The sequence below is a fragment of the Borostomias antarcticus genome (assembly GCF_949987555.1).
Source record: "Borostomias antarcticus genome assembly, chromosome: 2".
Taxonomy (NCBI): Eukaryota; Metazoa; Chordata; class Actinopteri; order Stomiiformes; family Stomiidae; genus Borostomias; species Borostomias antarcticus.
The window spans coordinates 16,803,758-16,820,460 of record NC_140235.1 but is presented as its reverse complement, the minus strand read 5'-3'; the positions used below and the strand labels follow the sequence as shown (position 1 = coordinate 16,820,460).

Sequence of the window (16,703 nt, the reverse complement as noted above, 5' to 3'; positions counted from 1 at the left end):
CCTGTGCTAGTGCGCTCGGACAACCGTGCCACGGTAGCCTACATCAACCGTCAGGGTGGTGTCCGCTCAGTGGCTCTTCATCGCGCGGCGGTGAGGTTGTGGCTGTGGGCGAGCTCCAATTTGAGCTCCCTCCAGGCTCAGCACATTCCGGGCCACTTGAATGTCGGCGCCGACCTCCTGTCGAGGGGCGGGCCGCGCCACGACGAGTGGAGGCTGCATCCTCAGATTGTGTCACATCTTTGGGCGCGCTTCGGTCGTGCGAAGGTGGACCTGTTCGCCACAAGGGAGAATGCTCACTGTCCTCTTTGGTTCTCTCTGAGTCGGACGGACAGCCCCCCGCTGGGAGTGGACGCCTTTGCGCACACCCCTTGGCCGGAGGGCCTGCTCTATGCCTTCCCCCCAGTGGCGATCATTCCTATGCTGTTGACCAGAATACGGTCCGAGCGTCGGACAGTGATCCTGGTTGCGCCAGACCGTCCCAGTGCGCGATGGTTCGCGGAACTGATGGCTCTGGTTCAGGTTCGCCCTTGGCTCATTCCGTACGGGCGGGATGCCCTGTCCCAGGCGGGCGGCACGATACAGGCCCCCCCGGTTCTGGGTCAGCGCTTGGTGGCCTGGTTACTGAACGGCGCAGATTAGCTCGGAGGGGTCTCTCCGCGGCTGTGATCAGCACTATTCAGAGCGCGCGTGCTGGCTCTACTTCTAAGCTGTACGCTGGGAAGTGGGAGTCTTTCGTGCGTTGGTGTGATGGGGATGATGTAGACCCGGAGACCTGCTCAGTTGAGGCAGTGCTCTCCTACCTGCAACATCTGCTGGACCTGGGGCTTGCTGCCTCCACCATTAGGGTGTATGCGGCTGCTATTTCGGCATGCCATGAGGGGTTTGCTAGGACTACGGTCTTTGCTCACCCTCTGGTCAGGCGTTTTTTGACGGGTGTGGTCCGGCTTAGGCCACCTGTCAGAGCCTTGGCCCCCCAGTGGGATCTGTCTCTGGTTTTGGACGCACTGTGCAAGGTGCCGTTCGAGCCTTTGGAGCAGGTTGATCTCAGATGGATGTCTATCAAAACGGCATTGCTCCTCGCATTATCCTCGGGTAAGCGAGTGAGTGATCTGTGTGCGCTGTCGACGCAGCCGGGCTGCCTCACCATCACTGGGGACGGCAGTAAGGCCGTTCTGAGGCCCAACCCGGTTTTCCTGCCCAAGGTGGTTAGGCACTCTTATAGTGCTAGGCCTCTGGAGCTGCGCGCCTTTTCTCCTCCTCCGCACTGCTCGGTGGAGGGCGCCCGGTTGCATCTCTTGTGCCCGGTCCGTGCGCTCTCTGTTTACATCAGGCGCACGGCCTCGTTCAGGACCACGCCTCAGCTGCTCGTATGCTACGGTGCGGGCAAGCTGGGCTCCCCCCTTTCCAAGCAGCGCCTCTCTCGCTGGCTTTGTGAGGGCATCTCTGCTGCGTATACCGCGGCAGGTCGCCCTTTGCCTGGCCGGGTGCGCGCGCACTCCACTAGAGGTGTTGCCGCTTCGGTTGCGCTCTTTCAAGGGGTGTGTGTGGAGGATATCTGTGCGGCGGCGTCCTGGGCGTCGCCGTCGCCTTTTATCCGCTTCTATCTACTGGATGTGCCATCTAGCTCCCTGGCGGACTCTGTCCTGAGTTTCGCTGCTAGGGCCACGCCCTGAGATGGCGTGGCTGTGTTGGTCGGTACTCCCGGCCAGTTTTACTTGCATGTTTATGCGGCTTGACCATTGTTCCGCCCCCTGTCCGGGGTGCGCGGCCTTTGGTTTTGAGCTCCTGGTGGACACCAGGGGACCCTTGCGTTCCGTTTGTGGTCCTTTGCCTCGTCCGCCCGTCTTATTGCCTGACCGGCCCTCCGTTGGGGTTCGGGTGGAGGGAGTTGCACTTTACTACTGTGTGGTGCTTGTGTACTCCCTTGCCTCCAGTGGGTTGATGTTTTTATGTCGGCCTGGCCCGCGTACATTGTGGGCATCGCTGGAGCTCCGCCTGTTACCAATAGGAGCGCTAGCGCCCCCCTATGGGGCGTAGCTCCACGATGTAGAACGAAGGTTACGTATTGTAACCCCAGTTCTACGAGTGGAGCGGAGCCCCATAGGGTTTTTTTCCGGGCCCTGCCTCTAGCTTTCTAGCTCGTCTGACTTAGTGTGGGAGAGCAGATTTCTGGGGTTTAGCCACCTTTATAGTAGGTGGGGGGTCTGTGATTGGTTAGGACGATAAGAGTACATGTTTTTATCTTCAGATTGGTTGTTGGCATGCCAACATGGGTTACCAATAGGAGCGCTAGCGCCCCCCTATGGGGCTCCGCTCCACTCGTAGAACTGGGGTTACAATACGTAACCTTCGTTCTGTCCTGAACACATCTATGTGTCAGTATTGCGTCATACTTATAGCGCCACCTATTGGTGAAACAGGAAGTCCTCATAACTCCTCCATACATTATCCAATTTGTCCGATATATCTCACGCTTCATGACGGTTCTGTCCTGAACACATCTATGTGTCAGTATTGCGTCATACTTATAGCGCCACCTATTGGTGAAACAGGAAGTCCTCATAACTCATCCATACATTATCCAATTTGTCCGATATATCTCACGCTTCATGACGGTTCTGTCCTGAACACATCTATGTGTCAGTATTGCGTCATACTTATAGCGCCACCTATTGGTGAAACAGGAAGTCCTCATAACTCCTCCATACATTATCCAATTTGTCCGATATATCTCACGCTTCATGACGGTTCTGTCCTGAACACATCTATGTGTCAGTATTGCGTCATACTTATAGCGCCACCTATTGGTGAAACAGGAAGTCCTCATAACTCCTCCATACATTATCCAATTTGTCCGATATATCTCACGCTTCATGACGGTTCTGTCCTGAACACATCTATGTGTCAGTATTGCGTCATACTTATAGCGCCACCTATTGGTGAAACAGGAAGTCCTCATAACTACTACATACATTATCCAATTTGTCTGATATATCTCACGCTTCATGACGGTTCTCTCCTGAACACATCTATGTGTCAGTATTGCGTCATACTTATAGCGCCACCTATTGGTGAAACAGTACGTCCTCATAACTCCTCCAAACATTATCCGATTTGTCCGATATGTCTCACGCTTCATGTCAGTTCTGTCCTGAACACATCTATGTGTCAGCCTGCGTCATACTTATAGCGCCACCTATTGGTGAAACAGTACGTCCTCATAACTCCTCCATACATTATCCGATTTGTCCGATATATCTCACGCTTCATGACGGTTCTGTCCTGAACACATCTATGTGTCAGTATTGCGTCATACTTATAGCGCCACCTATTGGTGAAACAGGAAGTCCTCATAACTCCTCCATTCATTATCCAATGTGTCCGATATAGCTCACACTTCATGACGGTTCTGTCCTGAACACATCTATGTGTCAGTATTGCGTCATACGTATAGCGCCACCTATTGGTGAAACAGGAAGTCCTCATAACTCCTGCATACATCATCCGATTTGCACCAAATTGCTGACGCTTCATGAAGGTGGCCTTCTGAACCCATCTATGTGTCGGTATTGAGTCACACTTACAGCGCCACCTACTGGTGAAACAGGAAGTCCTCATAAATCCTACATATGCTATCCGATTTACTCAACATTTCTCACGCTTCATCAAGGTACCGTCCTGAACACATCTATGCTTCGGTATTGAGTCACGCCTAGAGCGCCACCTACTGGTGACAGGAAGTTTCTCTCAGTACTGCACACCGAAATAGCACAGCCTTTAACGGCGCAGCACCCCGACACACGTGGGGTGCGAGGTAACGTAAAATGTAACGTTCTTTATTGTCACATATATAGATATAAAGTACAAGCATAGGTAGTAAAGTGTACAAAAAAAGGCAACAGTCTAAGTGTTAAAGTGTACAGTCAGTTGTCTGTTTTATAGACAAGGTGCATAGTGTTCATTGTGATCAAGTGTACAACAAAGTAATAACAGTCCCCAGCTCAATCATCATCATCATCTTCATCCGCTTATCCAGGGTCGGGTCGCGGAGGCAGCAGCTCCAGCAGGGGGCCCCAGACATCCCTTTCCCTAGCAGCATCAACCAGCTCTGCCTGGGGAATCTTTAGCCGCTCACAGGCCAGTGCGGAGATGTAGTCCCGCCACCTAGTCCTGGGTCTACCCCGCGGCCTCCTCCCAGCCGGACACGCCTGGAACACCTCCCTAGGGAGGCGCCCAGGAGGCATCCTCACTAGATGCCCGAACCACCTCAACTGGCTCCTTTCGACGCAAAGGAGCAGCGGCTCTACTCCGAGTCTCTCCCGGATGACTGAACTTCTCACCCGATCTCTCAGGGAGACCCCAGCCACCCTCCGGAGAAAACTCATTTCGGCCGCTTGTATCCGTGATCTCGTTCTTTCGGTCATGACCCATCCTTCATGACCATAGGTGAGGGTGGGGACGAAGATAGACCGGTAGATCGAGAGCTTTGCCTTTTGGCTCAGCTCTCTTTTCGTCACAACAGTGCGGTAAAGCGACTGCAGAACCGCACCAGCTGCTCCAATTCTCCGGCCAAACTCCCTCTCCATGGTTCCCTCACTCGTGAACAAGACCCCCAGATACTTGAACTCCTTCACTTGGGGTAAGGACTCATTTCCTACTCGGAGCGGACAGGCCACCGGTTTCCTGCTGAGAACCATGGCCTCAGATTTAGAAGTGCTTATTCTCATCCCAGCCGCTTCACACTCAGTTGCGAACCTATCCAGAGAGTGCTGGAGGTCGCAGGCAGCTGATGCCATCAGGACCACATCATCTGCAAAAAGCAGTGACGTGATCCCCAGCTCACCGAACTGCAAACCCACCTCCCCCCGGCTACGCCTCGATATCCTGTCCATGAAAATCACAAACAGGATTGGTGACAAAGCGCAGCCCTGGCGGAGGCCAACACCCACCGGAAAGGAAGACGACTTACTGCCGAGGACCCGGACACAGCTCTCGCTCTGGGTGTACAGGGGTTGGATGGCCCTAAGTAGGGACCCCCTCACCCCATACTCCCGCATAACCCTCCACAAGACCTCTCGAGGGACCCGGTCGTAAGCCTTCTCCAAGTCCACAAAACACATGTAGACAGGTTGGGCAAACTCCCAAGCTCCTCCAAGATCCTTGCGAGAGTGAAGAGCTGGTCGGTAGTTCCACGACCAGGACGAAATCCGCATTGTTCCTCTTCGATCTGAGGTTCGACTATCGGCCGGACCCTCCTTTCAAGCACCTTGGAGTAAACTTTCCCTGGGAGGCTGAGTAATGTGATGCCTCTATAATTCGCACACACCCTCTGGTCCCCTTTTTTGAATATGGGGACCACCACCCCAGTCTGCCACTCCTTCGGCACTGACCCAGACTTCCACGCAATGTTACAGAGGCGTGTCAACCAAGACAGCCCCTCTACACCCAGCGCCTTCAGCATTTCTGGACGGATCTCATCAGTCCCTGGGGCTCTGCCACTGTGGAGTTGTTTGACTACCTCAGTGACCTCCTCCAAGGACATTGACGACCCCCCATCATCTTCCGGCTCTGCCTCGTTCGTAGAGGGTGGATTAGTCGGGTTCAGGAGTTCATCAAAGTGCTCCTTCCAAAGCTCAACAACCTCCTCAGTTGAGGTCAGCAGTGTCCCCTCCTTGCTGTATACAGCTTGGATGGTCCCCCGCTTTCCCTTCCTGAGGTGTCTGATGGTCTTCCAGAAACACTTTGGTGCCGACCGAAAGTCCTTCTCCATGGTTTCTCCGAACTCCTCCCACACCCGCTGCTTTGCCTTGGTCACGGCCGAAGCCGCAGCCCTCCGGGCCAGTCGATACCCTGCAACTGTTTCTGGGGTCTCCCGGGCTAACATATCCCGGAAGGCCTCCTTCTTCAGTCGGACGGCTTCCCTGACCACCGCTGTCCACCACGGTGTCCGAGGGTTACCGCCCCTTGAGGTACCTATGGCCCTCAGGCCACAGCTCCCAGCCGCAGCTTCAGCAATGGAGGCTTTGAACACCGACCACTCATGCTCGATGTCCCCAACCTCCACAGGGATGCCTGAGAAGCTCTGCCGGAGGTGGCAATTGAAATCTCTCCGGACAGGCTCTTCCTCCAGACGTTCCCAGTTCACCCTTACTACACGCTTGGGTTTTCCAGGTCTGTCCAGAAGTTTCCCCCGCCATCGAAAACAGCTCACCACCAGATGGTGATCAGTGGACAGCTCTGCCCCTCTCTTTACCCGAGTGTCCAAAACGCATGGCCTCAGATCAGATGATACGATAACGAAATCGATCATCGACCTTCGGCCTAAGGTGTTCTGATGCCAGGTGTACTTGTGGGCATCCTTGTGTTCGAACATGGTGTTTGTTATGGACAAACCGTGACTAGCACAGAAGTCCAACAACAAAACACCACTCGGGTTCAGATCGTGGTGGCCATGCCTCCCAATCACGCCCCTCCAAGTTTCTCCATCATTGCCTACGTGTGCATTGAAGTCCCCCAGTAGGACACTGGAGTCCCCTGCAGGAGCCCCCAAAAGGACTCCACTCAGGGTCTGCAGGAAGACTGAGTACTCTGAACTGCTGTTCGGTGCATAAGCACAAACCACAGAGTCCCCCCCCCCACAGTCCTGAGGCGCAGGGAGGCGACCCTCTCGTCCACTGGGGTGAACTCCAGCACAGAGGCGCTCAGCTGGGGGCTAGCTAGTATAGCCACACCTGCCTTACGCCTCATACCGTGAGCAACTCCGGAGAAGAACAGGGTCCAACCCCTATCCAGGAGTTTGGTTCCGGCGCCGGTGCTGTGCGTGGAGGTTAGCCCCACCAGGTGTAATTGGTATCGCTCCACCTCCCTCACAAGCTCCGGCTCCTTCCCCCCCAGCGAGGTCACGTTCCATGTCCCCAGAGCCAGCCTTTGCTGCCCGGGTCCGGTCAATCGGTGCCCCCCGCCTTCACCGCCACCTAGTTGGCAGCGCACCCGACCCCGACAATTCCTCCCGCGGGTGGTGGGTCCACGGGACGATGGAGGAGGAGATGGTGCTTCCACATTGCTTATTCGGGCTGGGCCCGGCTGGGCTCCGTGGTAAGCCCGGCCACCAGGCGCTCGCATGCGGGCCCTCCGTCTGGGCCTGGCTCCAGACGAGGGCCCCGGGCTTCCTCCGGGCCGGGTCTCTCTTCCTTTTTGGTGTAATGTCATCAGGGTTTTTTTCCTGTAACCCCAGGTAGGGGGGCTAGGGGGTACTACCACTTGCCCAAGGTGGACCCCCAGACTAGTGGAGGGAAGGAGGCGTCTTACTTCTCCATTCTAGTTTTGCAACTAGCCACTGCCGCACCCCAGCTCAATACTCAAGGTAATAACAACAGTACTCAGCTCAGTATTCAATATTCTAACAATGCAGTCTGTGCAAGTGTGGGCAAGTCTGTGCAAGAGAACAAGCAACGCTTCAGTATACAAACAGGAAAAGGCTGTGGCCTTTCTCCTGCAGTGCTGTCCGTCCTGATGATCTGCAGTGAATCTACAAGCGGACAGTCTTGTTCTGAGCTGCTGTGGAGTTTGGCGGGGGATATGTGACGTCTCGTCCCTCATCAGAACAGAACTCTCTGATCTTGTCAAAGAGATACGTCTGTCTGGCCATGTCCAGTCCGGGTGGGGCTTGCACAAGAAGACCTTCTCTGGGGGGCAGGACATCAGGCTTGCGCAGCAGCTGAAACTCAACTGCCGGTGCATCACGGTGTTCTCTGGCCACAACCATGCCAGGTCTCTCAGCATCAAAACTGCAATAGAATAGAAGGAAGAAAGTACATTAAACTATTGCCCACAGTACTGGCACTCCATATAGATAAAATAGTACCAGAAAGTGTTGATTAAATAGACTAGCTAATGCATGATAGGATGAACGTATTCTCACCTGTTGTGCAAAATCAAAGCTGTAGTGTATAGTGATCTTCTTGCTGGCTGGTATGGAGGGGCCCAGGGAGAGCCGCAAATCCTCACAGGCCTGGAGCTTTGCTCATCCTGTAACCAAAACAAAAAACAAAGGTGTCAGACTACCATACCTCTCATGCTCTCTCATTCTGTTTCTCTCTTTAATATAGCTACCTAGCTAGATATAAGCTGCCTCGCTGGCTAGTTTAGGAACAAAGGGCTAGCTCACTAGCTAGCCATGTCCCTGTGCTAGGCAGCTGGCTGGATATTAGCTGCCTCGCTAGCTAGTTTAGGAACAAAGGGCTTGCTCACTAGCTAGCCATGTCCCTGTGCTAGGCAGCTGGCTGGATATTAGCTGCCTCGCTAGCTAGTTTAGGAACAAAGGGCTTGCTCACTAGCTAGCCATGTCCCTGTGCTAGGCAGCTGGCTGGATATTAGCTGCCTTGCTGGCTAGTTAAGGAACAAAGGGATAGCTCACTAGCTATAGCCATGTCCCTGTGCTAGGTAGCTGGCTAGTTTAGGAACGAAGGGACAGCTCAGCTATCTAGCATGTTAGCTAACGTTAGCTAGCTAGCCTTTGTTAGTTAGTGCTAGTGCCTTTGTTATGCTAGCTGGACTTAGTCACTTGTTTAGAAAGGAGCTACTGCTAAACGACTAACGATAATGTAATGTAAAGATACATTACACAGATAGTATAAAGATAGCTTACCCCAAAGCAAAGCCGAATGCTTGGCGGCAGACAACAGTGTTGTGAATTGCTTTGTTGATACATTCATCTCTGTATCACAGTTCATCAAGAATACAACTCCGTGTACGAACGAGTCCTGCTCTGCTGGAGTTTTAGCTGCTCTTAAAACTCTTTCCATGTCCTGGATGCCATCCCCGTCTTCCTCTTTAGCAAAAGCTGTAGCATCCATGGTTAAACTTGGGACTGAATGTAAACAAAGCCGGCGTGTTGGGGAAGGGTGGGGGGCGGAGAACCCGGAAGCAATAGCCAATGAAACCAAATCATGCTAATCGATCTGCCCGCCCCCAAACCTGACTCGAAATCAGCTAAAAACTAGCTTAGTTTGCAGACTAATTATACGTATTTCGTGAACCTAAAACTGTTGTCTGTTATAGTAAGTGGGTTCTTCACAACTTCAACTTTGGTAATACAAAAAAAAAAAAAAAACGAAAAAAAACTTTTTTCTTTTATTTTGCCCCCTAGCGCATTTCGGGGTTTGCCGAGTTACGGACCAAATCACCAGCCGCTGTCACATTTGTTTGGACTCTATGTGCTCCAGCCAATGTACCGAATGTGATAATGTCATTTGTACTAATGTCCTCCCAATGTGTTGGTAATGACATCGGATTAAAACATATCCTGAAAATCAGTTTCTCAGATCCCCCAAGGGAGGGGTCAAGAATGTTCTGGCCACAACGGGCCAATCAGTCAGCTGGGGTCACAAGCCCCCAACCCTCGGCAAGCCACAGGTATTTAATCTGTGAGACTCCATCTTGTCAATTATCTTGTGTTTCAGCTGTTTTAAACATCACGGATCCCGTGTGCAGTTACAAGCCAGTAACTGTCTCAGTGGAACTCGGAAGACCAGGCCGTAGGTACATGCGAGTCGACGCACTTTGTAACTACTGAAAATCAACCAATCCACAACTGTTCCTCGGATCCAACTCTCGGCAAGAGCGGGAGTGGAGCAGTGAGACTTTGCAACTTAATTCTGAACCGTTTCGGTTGGCTGTACACCAAACAGTGCTGGAATAGACTATACTACTCTGTAAAATCTGAGTGTCAAGCCTGAACCTTGGATCGCTGCGTCTCACAAGGTCAACAACAGCAAAACCGCGAAGCAACAAGCCGGCGGACGGTGTCCATCAACCAACCCAACAACGCTGATCACGTGGGTCTTCGAGACTGCACCGAGGGCTGTCCAGTCGAAGCGAGCCGCGCGTTACACAAACCGTAAGGTCCAGGCGAATGCTGCTCGGTTGATGTGTTTGTGGTTGCTTATGTGTTGTGAGTTTAGATATTAGGACAGGCTGCACTCACCTATCATCTATTCCCTTCCTGCTTTGTTTCCATCCTGCCACATTTGTGTTCCCATATTAATTGTGTGTTTTCATATTATCTTGATAATTGATTAGTATATTTCAGTGCGTTGATCACGTCGTTGTAGCGTCATCAACAGATCTTTAGTAGTGTTGTCACGATACCAAAGTTATGACTTTGATATGATACCTGCCCAAAATATCTCGATACCGAAACGATACCACGGCGAAAATCTAAAACATAAGGTTTTAGAGACATAAGGTTTTAACGTAATGGAATAATAGATGACAGAACATGGACTGTTAAATTGTTGGCTTTTTTTAGTGCCCTGTTCAGTCTTTTTGCATCTTTTAAGTCCTCATCATATTTCCTGTAGCTTTCAAACACAGCTGGAAGGGAAGGCTGCCTCGACTGGGTGGTTTGGGATTGTGCTGGCATGTTTGTTTGTCTATGGGGTGAGAGATCAATACATTATGCCTATGTTGTTACAAACTGTGAGAGAATCAGCAGAACTTGAAAAGCTTATTATACTAATTATTATTATTTATTAACACAGGCCTATTGAAGCATTTTCGCTATTCCAAATTATCAGAAGAGATATCCGTCTCACTGTTCTCGCTCTAGGCGGTCGGAGCAGGTATTGATTTTTTTTGTCACACGTGCGCTAGGCAGAGAACTAGGCTTGCATCCAGGCTGCAGCTATGCTAGCTAAAAGTCTCATGCTACGGATGAAAATGAGCTTCTTTAGCTATTATCTGGTGCAATAAATGTATTGTGCATTCCCCCTGACAAATACAACTAAACTAATCATAAGGTAGGCTAAATATCCTTCGGTTGTATTCAGTACTGGTGTTGCTGTCCAGCTGTTGTGTGTATCTTATCTTCTATCACATTCGCTAACCTGTCGCTCTTTGAATTCTTTGTGTAAGTCGGCATGTCTGTCTGCAAGATGCTTTGCAAGATTGGTCGTATTGGCTCCCTTGGTTTGTATAGATTTGTAGCATCGTTTACAGGTGGGCTTTGTAATGTCCGTGGGCTTGCCCTCACTGTCGGCTCTGTAAGCAAAATAATGCCAGATTTCGCTGCGCGCATCAGCTTTATAGACAAGCTGTGGAGTCTGGACAGTCGATATTTGTAGGGGAGAACCGGGTCAAAAGTTGCACTTTTTGGTTTGATTCCATTTACTCCGAAATTAATAGAGATAGAGATTCCAAATTTTATGACACACAACTAGCACATGTCCTTCACTATTATCAACTGTAATGTTCGTGCTAGGATATAAGAGCTTAACAAAAATAGGGCGAGAACGGACCGAGTGCAATGCGACTTTTGTCCCTGCCGAGCGGGACAGAAGTTTCATAGGAGAGGGGCAAAAGTCGCACGGCTGCAAAATGTGTCCTATCTCTGTTTTTTGGGCATGTAATTCTCTTTACTTTCAACGAATGTATTATTAGACATAATATCATGTTTGTATCAAAGTAAGCAATGTTATAGGTTCAAAATCCATAGAAATAATGCGGGGTTAACAGCAATGTTTGGCGATAGGATAGCCTATCGGCAGGAAATTAATTTATTAGGCGAAAGGTTAGTCTGCACTAGTCATTTCCTTGTCTCGTTTCCACTTGAATATAACAGCCTATAAGCTGTCTTTCTTCCAGGAATTTAACAGCCTATCAGCTATCATCCTTTCAGGAAAGACCACCCCTAGTTTACCTCACTTATCCAGGTGCGCGCGGAGACCCTTGCCAGTGCGTTCGCTCGAAGTGAAATGTCAATTTATCACATCAAGTTGCGTCTGCTTCTCCACAACATCTAGGCCAGTGGTTCTTAACCTTGTTGGAGGTACTGAACCCCACCAGTTCCATATGCGCATTCACCGAACCCTTCTTAATTGGAAAAATAAAATATGATTTTTTCAAATTCAAAACATACTGTAGGTATATATTTTACTGGTGCACAAAATGAACCGTGCATCAACATCACTGTGTTCAAAGAACAAAACCATCAAAACATGATTTTCACACAAAAACAAAAGCATAATAATGAATATTTACTGCAAATCAGTGTGACTTCTGCTGTTGCCTTTCAGAGACCAGTTCAGACCTTGGCAAGTGCCACTCTCATGTCATTTTCGCAACAAAGTCTGTTCCTTTCACAATCACACGACGTACCATCACGACAGTCACAAGTCGACTACTGAGCGCACCAAATTCCCTGCAGCACAGATAGGCCAAGCGATGTAGCGTGATCACCTGCAGCCAATGATGGTTAAGCGGGGCGTGTCATCACGAATCATATGAGTCGGGTGTGTGTCTTGACCTCCGCCGAACCCCTGAGACTGACTCACCGAACCCCTGGGGTTCGATCGAACCCAGGTTAAGAACCACTGATCTAGGCTATAGGTAAGTGATAATCTATTAGGTCTAGGCCTATATTTCCTATATTAAATCTAGGCCTATATTTCCTATATTAAATTGAATAATAGGCTAGCCTAGCTGTTGGTAGCTTGACTAATTTTTTTAATATTTTTTTTAAATAACATAAGGCTCTGTCGGTTGATTGCGTCGGTTGATTGATTGACTCACTGCATAGGTGGAATCAAATTGTAAAATGCATGCCATATCCAATTTACCTCGATGAAGACCAATGTCAGCATATGTGTTGGTAATTTTAATAAATTGCCATGTAGGCTAGCCTAGAATAAAGGAATTTAGTTGGGGTTTTAGCCCTTCACATGCAATTAGCATGGCGCATCTGGAGAGCACATGTTGAAACAAGTGATTAGCATACGCAAAGACCCAGCATGCTTCTAGCTTAAGCTTCTCCATGGTCTTCATGTCAGTTCATTTTGGCAACATACAATCAACTAATGTTAAAGGAGACAAACCTTTTCTTGTTGTTTTTTTTGTTTTTTTACTACAGGATGAATCAGCCTGAACTCGGAGACACATTAATAAAATGGTAGGCTACACATTAACAACATAGGACATCTTTTTTGCCTTTATTTAGACAGGCTAATCTCATTGAGATTCAAAATATCATTAACTTAAATTATGTATAAGGTGAGGCCATCTCCTTCTCCTCACAATGGTGGCAAATATAATTGTCTTCACCATCTGTGCAAATGACCATGGACCATCCGCAGAAGAGACACTGCACCCATTCCTCCCCAGGTAAGGATGCAGAGAAGAACTCTCCACAGACAAGACATGCTGTATCTCTGTCTGTTTGTCTTGTCCTTCCTGCTGAAGGCCTTGGGATGGTGTGGCCCCCCTGCACACACACAGGTAAGCACACATGTAAACAAACTCTCTCTATCTCTCTCACACACACACACACACACACACACACACACCTTCATGGCCTCGTCCCGAGAAGGCAGGGCCTTGTCCAGGTCACTCTGGCTATTCTCAGCCATGGGGTTCTCACTCACATTCTAGAGAGAGTACACACACACACACTTGGATTTGTAAACACTCACAGAGACACGTGTGTACACGTACGTGTGTTTACGCATTTTTGGCCATTGCCTTTTTTTTTCTGCCTCCAGGGCTTGCTTGACTGGCGTGTCTGTTAATATGGCAGTTGTCCTCCGCTTCCTCCCTTTGGCCTGGGCTTTTCTGGGCTCAGCCTTCGGGAAAGGCCTTACTGCCACAGGGCTGAAGAGCTCGTTGGGGAGGAGGCGACCTGGAGGAGACCCGGCGTTGGGGAGGAGGCGACCTGGAGGTGACCCGGCGTTGGAGAGGAGGTCACCTGGCTGACCACACTCTTCATATGCTGAAGGACTCGGGATGGTGTGCTCCTGCTGCCCAGGACAGACAGGGCCCCACACCTCCAACTGCTCCACCTGGTGGACTACCACTGGCTCTTGGCGAGGAGGTGAGACCCACGCTGCTGCTAGATAGATGGATAGATAGATAGATAGATAGATAATACTTTAATCATCTCCTAGGGGAAATTTCATGCAACATGTAGCTCACACAAGGACAGTTATTAGACTTTAGAAAATGATAACATACATGATGCTGTCTCTCTTGCAGGAGGTGAGGCCCACGCTGCAGCTGCTGGCTCACGGGCAGGAGGTGAGGCCCACGCTGCAGCTGCTGGCTCACGGGCAGGAGGTGAGGTCCACGCTGCAGCTGCTGGCTCACGGGCAGGAGGTGAGGCCCACGCTGCTGCTAGATAGATGGATTGATAGACACATGATACTTTTATCATTCCCTAGAGGAAATTTCATGGACCATGTAGCTCACACAAGGACAGAATTATTAGACTTGATAAGTTGATAACACATTAGTTTAGACAGGTTGATGTAATTTCCTGCAAAGCATTTCTGCTTGTCACACCTCTGCTGGTGCCAGGATACCAGCTGCAAAATTCCTCTCTGGCAGGAATGGGGACCCTCACTGCAGCTGCTCTCTCTGGTAGGAGGGGGGACCCACGCTGCAGCTGCTGACTCACGGGCAGGAGGTGAGGCCCACGCTGCAGCTGCTGGCTCACGGGCAGGAGGTGAGGCCCACGCTGCAGCCGCTGGCTCATGGGCAGGAGGTGAGGCCCACGCTGCAGCTGCTGGCTCACGGGCAGGAGGTGAGGCCCACGCTGCAGCTAGATAGATAGATAGATACATGATACTTTTATCATCCACTTGTGGACATTTCATGTACCACGTAGCTTACACAAGGACAAGGAGTAGACTTGTCAAAAGGATAAATTGATAACACACATGATGCTGGCTCTCTGGCAGGTGAGGCCCATGCTGGGGAAGAGGCAGCTGGCTCGGTGACAGGAGGTGCAGGGCGGTCTGTCACAAATGACGGGGAGAAATCTGCCTCTGTGAAGATGGCTGGATTAAAGGGCCATATCCCTGTGCACTTGAACCCAGCGATGATATTTAAATTCGTTGCAGCCAGAGGTAAGGCTGCGGCAAAAATATCTGCATAACAAGGAATGACATCGTCTTCCCTGGGTGGGCCTTCATCCACCAGTCTATGGTCGTATTAACGTAGTGTTTCAACGGACCATAGACACTGCGGTCCAGGGGCTGCAGCTTGTGGGAGCAATGGGGTGGGAAGGAGAGGAGGATCACCCCATTGGCTCGGCAGTAATCAATTGCCTCCATTGAAAGGTGGGATGCATGGTTGTCCAGGAGCAGGAGCTGGGGGAACTCTGGCGAAGCCCTGGAATGATGGACAAAGTGGCGGAGGAAGACCAGGAAGTCCTGCTCCTGCATCCACCCCGAGCCACTGGCTGTCCCCACGCAGCCGGTGGGACCGTCGCGGATTAAGTGGTCCTGGAACTTCTTCCGGGGGAACACAAACTGTGGGGGAGTGCTGTTGCCCTGGGCATTGACAGCCATGGCCAGGGTAACCAGCGTCCCCCTCTCTGCAGAGGTCATCGCTCCCACCTGCTTTTTCACCTTGGCGGCGATGATTTTTTCAGGCACCTGTAAATATGTATATAGTTAAGTTATTTATTGTAGATGTATTTATTTATTTATATGAAATACTGTAGTTCATTGTTGTGTATATAGTTCATGTATATATTGTATATAGTTCATGTATATATTGTATATAGTTCATATATTGTATATAGTTCATGTATATAGTTCATTGTACTGTATATAGTTCATGTATATAGTTCATTGTATATAATTCATGTATATAGTTCATTGTATATAGTTCATGTATATAGTTCATTATATTGTATATAGTTCTAGGCCTTTTTGTCACCTGGACTGTGGTGGTACCAGTCTCGTCCATATTCCACACTTGGTGGGCTTCCAGCAGGTAACGAGAGTACACAGAGGCCAGGTTATTGTAGAAGTCTGTCACGTTCTTGCGGTTGAAGGAGGTTGAACGTGACAGACTCGTTGCCTGGGGTCTGCGGATGGAGAGCGCCAGGTGTCGTTTCATGAAGGACGTGAACCAGTCCTTCCCGGCCATTTCAGTCCTGGCCCACACTTCTGGGAACTGGCACTGGAATGTCACAGCCAGTTGATAGGCAAACCTGCGGACCTGTAATGTGTATATAATGTATTTATAGTTAATTGTATTTATTTATTTATTTATGTATTTATTGTAGACTTTAATTATTTATGCGAACTAATGCATTGTGTTATTTATACTGTTTTAACCTATCAATCAATTAGCCTATTATTGCATAGGCTAGCCTACCTCTTTGGGGCTTAGTCCATAATAAATCTCTGCTGCCCTCAATAGATACTCCTCAAGGCTTTTCTCCTGCTGAACAGTGAACACCCTATTGGGTGCCCTGTAGCCTGGCAGCCTGACCTCTTCCTGACTGCTCTTGATTCGATTCACATAGCGGCCTAATGTGCGGTCACATAAGCCTTGCCGCTTGGCACTGGCCCGCACAGAGAGGCGGCCTTCAATGACATCCTGAGCTGCCTTCCTGATGGTCTCGGGGCTAAAGAGACCGCGCGTTGTTTTTCGCACCCTAACTCTTGGCATGCTGTCAATAAAAGAAATGCATTGTAAATAAACAGCTATATGTATTTATAACATAACGTCACTGTAAATGAGAGTAGCCTAGCTAATAATCCAACACTGGAACCAGGGGGGTTGAAAGTTACGAGGCAAAATAATTTTTCTTTACTGCATTTAAGATTTATCTTTCACATTAAAACTGCATACAAAGTTGGTCAATAGCATTAGAAAGATCTTTAAGAGAGCTTTCATTTGACCTGTTCATTCTGCCC

General features: G+C 49.7%; 1 protein-coding gene across 8 annotated transcripts in view; it reads left to right on the top strand.

The window, feature by feature from the left end:
* The window catches only part of LOC311319843 (uncharacterized protein), a 62,502-nt gene extending 46,009 nt beyond the window's left edge, over nucleotides 1-16,493 (top strand). The window contains exons 1-7 of one of the 8 annotated variants that reach the window (XM_084451460.1): nucleotides 7,714-12,946; nucleotides 13,159-13,272; nucleotides 13,616-13,864; nucleotides 14,026-14,145; nucleotides 14,377-14,572; nucleotides 14,730-14,897; nucleotides 15,111-16,493. In XM_084451460.1, coding sequence (XP_084307586.1) covers nucleotides 13,760-13,864; nucleotides 14,026-14,145; nucleotides 14,377-14,572; nucleotides 14,730-14,897; nucleotides 15,111-15,334 — 813 coding nt within the window. In that variant the 5' untranslated portion in view covers nucleotides 7,714-12,946; nucleotides 13,159-13,272; nucleotides 13,616-13,759 and the 3' untranslated portion in view covers nucleotides 15,335-16,493. Of the gene's footprint in view, nucleotides 1-7,713; nucleotides 13,865-14,025; nucleotides 14,146-14,376; nucleotides 14,573-14,729; nucleotides 14,898-15,110 lie in introns of those variants that run through there. The other 7 variants (XM_084451457.1, XM_084451459.1, XM_084451458.1 and 4 more) reach the window with 7 other exon arrangements.
* Nucleotides 16,494-16,703: the final 210 nt, after the last annotated feature.